This window comes from Pituophis catenifer, unplaced genomic scaffold (assembly GCF_029215685.1).
Source record: "Pituophis catenifer annectens isolate HBS135680 unplaced genomic scaffold, rPitCat1.0.hap2 SCAF_5, whole genome shotgun sequence".
Classification (NCBI taxonomy): Eukaryota; Metazoa; Chordata; class Lepidosauria; order Squamata; family Colubridae; genus Pituophis; species Pituophis catenifer.
Window position 1 is genome coordinate 64,852,508 of NW_027256885.1, and position 7,139 is coordinate 64,859,646.

Genomic DNA, 7,139 nt, shown 5'->3' on the forward strand with positions numbered 1-7,139 from the left:
CTGTCCCTCAGCCAAACCCACTTCACAGAATTGTGAGGAAAACTGGATCATGATATATGCCATCTTCAACTCCTGTTACAAAAAGCAAGATATAAATCTAATATAAATAAATGCAAAGTATTTGGAATGTTGGAATGTTAAAATAGAATTTTAAAAAATTATCAGGTGAACACCAATAACTAAACAGGAACACAAGTGAAATTATGCTATATCCAGAGCCCCTCAACTGTATGACAAACCAAGAACAGTAATGTTTTAAGTACTTTGCACCATACTGACTTGCTTTTAATTAAAAGAATGAAAAAATAAATTCAGATGGACCAAGGAGCCTGCCAGATTCCAAGGAAAATACTGCTAGGCATAACAAGGGCCGACATGTGTCAGTTAAATCTATATATATATAAAAAAACGAAAACCACTCACGCCGTAATCACGAAATCTCCAGAATCATAAAGCCTAAAAACTTGAAATTTGCCACTCTTGGCTTCTAGGTATTCACTAAGAAAGGATTTTTCGAAATGACCATCCAGAGCATTAGTATTTCCTATATTATTATTAACACACTCTGATGCTAATGAGTTCTACTCCCCCTCCCCACCTGAAAAGAAATCTGTTCCAAATGCAAAACACAACCAGAGGAGTTTCACTTTCAGTTTTACTTTCACAGCAGCAAGCAGCTTTACTACAGAACAGTTGAGCTAAGCCACGCCCAGCCTCCTTCTTGCTCACACAGCAAATACTGTTTGAGTTTCTAAACACCCCTCAACTCTCTCACAGACTGACAGGATCCTAGCCAGATGAATACCGATGGATGCTGCGGGCTGGGACATTCTACTCCCCTTCCCCTGTGTTCCAATTGCCGGTTGCATTATATTAACACACTCTGATGCTACGGAGTTACACATTCTACATTAAGTTTCAGGCTGTGTCAATTTATCAAGCCCGAGAACATAGTTTCGTAACGAAGCACGGGCGTCCAGCTAGTAATGTATATTTTGTTCCAACCTCTTTACCCCTTCCCCATTTCAGTCACTGCTATAGCACATAAGATTGATTTAAAGCATTGTGAAAAGTTCCTGATGGCATGAAATCATTCCACTTCCTTAGCTTTCAGTTGGAATAATGGCTTGACAGCCAGGCAGCTTCACACAGCTACGAAAACTCATCCCCCCCCATGACCAGACAAATGTAAACAATATGTACAAAAAATATTGCTGGAGGAGGGTATGAGCAGTTCTTTTCAGTGGGGGTTGGAGGTCATAGAACAGTGATGTCCAGGGGGGAGAGAGTAAAAAAAATCCAGACTGTGGTCAAGCCCTTATTTATTGAATTACCCAGATGGTAATTCTTAGAACTATACAATTGAAAACCAATTTCCACAAAGCTTCTCTTTTAAACATTACTGTAGACAACATGTAAGAGAGGCTAGTGATATGAAAGATGATATTCTGGTATTTGTACAACTGAAAAGATGCACCTCCCCATAGGAAGAAGGGGTGGAACACAGAATGAGAATGAGAAAGAGAATCAGTACAGATACCTTATAAATCTGCAATTAGCTAATGCAGCATCAATTAAGCCAGCAGTTCTAGTATCCACCTAACTCGCAAACTTTCATTTATCTGTTCTGTATATATTCTGTATATATTCTAGCTCTGTGATGGCGAACCTATGGCATGCGTGCCAGAAGTGGCACACAGAGCCATCTCTCCCAGCATGCAGAGCCGTCGCCTGTTGCTATTCTGGGTTCCGGCCAGCTGGTTTTCATGTGCACGGGCACGCCGGAAACTGGAAGAGCAGCTGCCCATTGCGCATGCACGCTCCAGAAAGATGATCTTCCTGTTTCCAGCGTGTGCATGCGCGTTGGCCACTTGGTCTACTGGTTTCAGGTGCGCATGAAGACCAGCAAACGCAAGAGCAACAGGCGTGTGTGCCAAAAGACGTGGAGAGGGGATCCTGGCAGTCCCTTTCTAGGAAAGCAGAGCTGTTGGCCAGGACGGGCGGGCCGGGGCTTCCCTCTCCCCCACCTGAGTAGGCTTCTGGCGCTGCCCCAGGCGATCCGGAGCACCTGGCCAGCTTGGGTGCCCCAGAAGAGCCAGCTGGCCGGCCCCCGCACAGTTCCCCTGCCATTTCTACGAAGGAAGCGCGACCGCTTCCCGGCTGGTGCGCTGTCTCCGGTATTCCTCCTCCGCAGCCTCGCTGCCCCAGAAGAGCAGCAACAGAGGTACTGCAGGGGGAAGGGCAAGAATGACCGGCTGGCTCGGGCGCACGGAGCAGCAGGGCAGCATTTGCTGGCTGGGCAGCTAAATGAAGCGCACGGAGCAGCAGGGCAGCATTTGCTGGCTGGGCAGCTAAATGAAAACAAACAGGGTAAGCAAGTGTGGTTGGGGGCAAGCAAGTTGGCCGGGTTCAATGTCAGAGGGAGAAAAAGAAGTACGAGGTAGCGACAGCGGCGGCTCTCCTCTTTCACCGCTGGGCATTCCGTTCTTCACGCCCTTGGTTTTCGGCGCGGCACATTAACTGGCCCCAGTTAAGAGAAGGGTTTGGAATCCTCGTACACCCGGCTGCTGCCTCTTCTTTACCATCCCCCTCCCTCCACCTAATTTGGTGCGAGTCTGAAGTGGTTCGTGGGGGGGGGGAGAGAGGAAGCAATGCCCCAATGAGCAGCAGTAGCGGCAGCTGCAGGGGGAAGGGCAGGAGCGACCGGCCGGCTCCGGTACACAGGGCGGGGAGGGAGGGAAGCCCCAGCCCCCCCCCCCGTCCTTGCCATTGACACCCCCTTGCCCCCAGCAGTGGCAGCTGTTGCGCTGCCGCTTTCAGCTGGGATGCTGGAGCAGCCAGGAGAAGAAGTGAATGGCCCGCTGCCGCTGTGGCTGCTCCTCTTCCTGCCAGCCTCGCACTCCAGGGAGCATCCAGCATGGCTGGAATGGCTTTGCAGGCCGTTCGTGCTGGCAAAGGTTGGTCCAGGCGGATTTCCAGGCGCAAAACGGGGCACGGGGGTGTGTGCACAAGGGTGGGGGAAGTGTGCATGCGCGGGATGCATGCGTGGGGGAGCATGTGGGGGCATGCACGTATGTGCAGGGGGCGCACATTGCATTATGGGTGCTGGCATGTGTGCACGCTGTTGCGAGCGCACGCACTTTCAGCATGCAACAACAAAAAGGTTAGCCATCACTGTTCTAGCTCCTCCTGGTGTGTATGTTTATGGTTTTTTTTTAAGCCTGTGCAGGAGCATGCTACCATAACTACTCAGTTGGCTATCATAACACCCTTGACTGCAAAATGGCAGCCAACACCTTCATAGTGCTTAACTTTGCACAGGCCTGATAGATTCTATTGTTGGAACAGTTTTCTGCTATAAGCAGTAAAATATTAAATACATATGCTAGTTCTGAAACCTGATGCTAATGCTACTTCCCTACCCCACATGCACTTTGAACACAGACCCTGAAGATTATGACTAAAGTATTTTTCTTAGTAATAATGGGTGCAGCAGCTGCAGGAACTGGGAAGAGGGCTATTTCTAGGCTGCAGATGTGTCATGCATACAGGCCAGGATTAAAATCCTTTCTGGCGATTTAGAGACAAGAGTTGGGGGGGGAGTTAAAATGATAACCAAACAGCTGTTTCTAAGACTACATCTAAGAAATGTACATTATGCACTATTTGCTTCAGATACTCTAGATGCCCTTGTTTCAATAAGAGATGGACTGCAAATAAATAAAAACAGCAAAATAAACAAAGCAAACTTCATTTGCAGCTGATCCACACTCTCTTCCCAATCTTCAGCACATACCCCATTTACCTCTTACAGAAACAAGGTACAAAGCTTTTGTATGGAAAGGCAGTATTAACAATAGTTGTCATGCTGCAAGTTCATAGGTTCTGAACAGCTGAATTTTACATCATTTACTAAGGTGAGGGGAAGACAAGATAGGGTATGTTGGGTCCAGGCAAAGGTAGAAATGAATACCTAATCAGAGTGGCATATACTGGTTTTTTTTTCAGTATTCATAATTAAAAAGATTGGTATTTCTGGAAAATGAGAGGAAGGAAATCACAGAAAGATAGCACTAAACCTACATCTGTAATAATCCTTGAAAACATACCAGTTAAAAGGCCCTCCCTCTCCCCTCTTGGTGTCCATGGCATAAACTGATTTTTGCTGCCCCAAACAGTCCCCTTTAAATTAACTCATCTTGTGCCACATACTTCCCCAAAGAATATGCCTGCTGCTTTACATTAACCCCATTTGTTGCCAATGCCTTCCTGCCCTCGGGCCATATACCCTCCTAGACAGCTGCAATCCCTCCAAAATCCATGCCCAAATATTACTATCTGGGCTGTACTACTGTTCTTAACCATACCTCCGGGTGCCGTCAGCCAAACAGTGTCGGCTGGCGGCCCCTAGGGGGAGAGCCTTCTCTGTGGGGGCACCTACCATCTGGAATGAGTTCCCCCCAGAGATACGGAGGATCCCGGATCTGCGCACCTTCCGCCGCGCTGTGAAGACCTTTTTATTCCATCAAGCGGGCTTGGCCTAATCTCCTCCCTCTTTTAATATGTAAATTTTAATCTCTTTTTAAATTATTGGGGTGTTTTAATCTGTCCGGGCCAAAATGATTTAATTTGATTTTATCTAGTTTTTAAATTTTGTGTATTTATGTATTTTATTGCTTGGCTGTTCACCGCCCTGAGTCCTTCGGGAGTAGGGCGGTATACAAATCAAATAAACTAAACTAAACTAAACTAAACTAAACTACCGGTATAGCCAAATTGGTATGACCAAATAATCCAACAGGCTTCTTGATTTAACTCCTAGGCTACTAACCCTATGGGTTGCTTAACCTGACACATACCAATATTACAGGTCCAATTAAGTACCAAGCTATAACACTTTAGGTACATCTTGAATTGCTGGGGCTTGTCGTACTGTACTGTAGTTTACTATGGCTATATAGAAAGCAGAACTCCATTTTTGAATTTTAAAGCTCTAATTTCCTTGCCACAGTTAATCTCTCTCATACTGTTTCTATATTTGATTCCATTTCAGGAGCCAATCCCCAATTACGCTAATCTCTTTACCAACTCTTCTACTCATGCACACTATTCTGATTGGTGGGGGATATTTCTGTTCAACTCTTAATCCTTCTTGCTTAACTCTCCCTGTATCTACAGGAACTCATTCCCAGAAATAGGTGCCGAAATCATATACTGTACTCTCATCCCTTTAGCCTTTAATCAGTGCCAATTCACCCATCTCATCTTTTTACACAGCCACTCTCCCTAAGCAGGTGCATCCCCTTCATTAGACAACATGCTTTACATTAACCCTTCCCACTGTTAACACCAGGATCCCGAAGTTAACCCTTGGAAAAATCTGCGCACACATCCAATATTAAACAACTTGAACGTTAACCCCTTCTACCCCACATTTCCCAACACCCAACTCACTGTGTCCCTCTCGGCTTTGACTTCTTCGATCTCCTTTTCCTTGACCTGCAATTGTTGCTGCTGCTGCTCGATAAGGTCCAACTGGAGGAGCAGGATCTGCTTGATGCAGGCCGCCTGGCTGGAGTTGCCCCCGCCGGCCCCCATGGGGCTCTTCCGAAGGCTGCTCCCGCCGCCACTCCCTGTGTTGTCACTACTACTACCACTTTTCCACTTGCCGCTGGCTTCCGATGAAACCGGAGAACCCCCCGCTGCCACTGCTGGGGGTGGAGGAGGCTGCCAGGGTTCGATCGCAGTGGAAATCGACGACGCTGGAGCTTCTCCAGGCCCGGCGTGGGAGGTTCCGCGCTTGGCGGCGGCAGTATGTCCGGGTAGCACTGCCTGGTACTTGGAGGGGCGGGAACTACCGGCGGCATCGCCCACGCCTAATTGCCGAGTACTGCCTGTCGGGCACGGCGAAGGCACTAGGCCGCCCCAACAGCAGCCACTGTCGCCGCCTTCCTGTTGTCCGGGAGCCGCAGCCACCGAAACGATAGACCGGGCCTTGGGGCCTTTCCGGTTCTGCCGGGGAGGCGGAGGCTGGTGAAGATGCAGCGGCAGCTCCTCCTCTTCCTTCGGGCCCGGCTCCAGTAAGTCCGGCCCCGTCGTTGTCGCGGATGCTTTGCAGACGGTCGATTTCATGGCGATGCAGCACCTTCATGCTCCTCCGCCTCCCCCTTCTCTCCGCTGCCGGTCCAAATTTCCCACCTGGACGCCTTGGGGGGCGCCGCTGCCACCACCTGCCCCACTCAGACCCATTGCCTCCCTTTCTTCCTACGCCACCTTCCCCCGGCCGGTCCTCTCGACTCACCAACCTTCACTGCTCCGTGTCGCTAGTGCAAGAACCATCTCTTTGCTTTTCTTGCTCCTCTTTTTTCAGATTACAGGAGTGCCAGCCCTGCTCATGTAGGAAAAGCGAAGCGGAGCCCCTGCTGGCTCTCCAGAATGGAGGGGCCGCTTCCTAATAAATGCGGATGATCCACTTAGATCAGTCTTAGATTCTTCCGCAAGGAATGGGAGGAGGGGCGTGTTTAGTTCACCCTTCCACCCACCACAAGGTTTTTTTGGAGGCACGTGAACGGTGGCTTTTGGTTTCTTTCCTTCTAACGGACACAGCGGTGCTCAGTGGGTATTGGGGGGGCACAAATCGGGAAAGGGGATTACGTCTTTCCTCGCCTTCCTAGCAAGAATAAGAGAGGAAGTGTGTGGGGTGACCAGCCTAGCTTCCAAATCAATCTGCCCAAATGAACAGCAAGCGAACACTCTTATCTAGCGGATCCCTCTCACTGGGAAGCAACCTCCCCCAAGAACGTGGAAAAGGTTACCGATGTCCCCCTTTGCCACAGTCTACAGCAGGGAGCCGTCTACAACACATGCTGTGTCTTTTACTCTGGAAATGGGAAGCTAATGGTTTCCCTCCAGAGTATCTCGCTTGCCTACCAGCCTTTCCCAGACACTTTCTGTGAATAAGGTAGCCCCATATCCAGACAGCACAGTTGAAATTAAGGGGTTTCTTCTACCCACTCTATTAACAAAACGATTAAGGTGGAAAAAGTATTACGGTAAAGAAGGGCTACTTTTACAAGCAAGATTGAAACTTCCCTCAGTATTAGCGGGGGTGAGGTGGGGGGGGTAAATATAGGTTCTGC

The 7,139-nt window shown here is 48.7% G+C and overlaps 1 protein-coding gene across 1 annotated transcript in view; it reads right to left on the reverse strand.

Moving 5' to 3' along the window:
• MSL1 (MSL complex subunit 1) overlaps positions 1 to 6,257 on the reverse strand; it is a 29,104-nt gene extending 22,847 nt beyond the window's left edge. The window contains exon 1 of the mRNA XM_070944404.1: positions 5,455 to 6,257. Coding sequence (XP_070800505.1) covers positions 5,455 to 6,132 — 678 coding nt within the window. The 5' untranslated portion in view covers positions 6,133 to 6,257. The remainder of the gene's footprint in view (positions 1 to 5,454) is intronic.
• Positions 6,258 to 7,139: the final 882 nt, after the last annotated feature.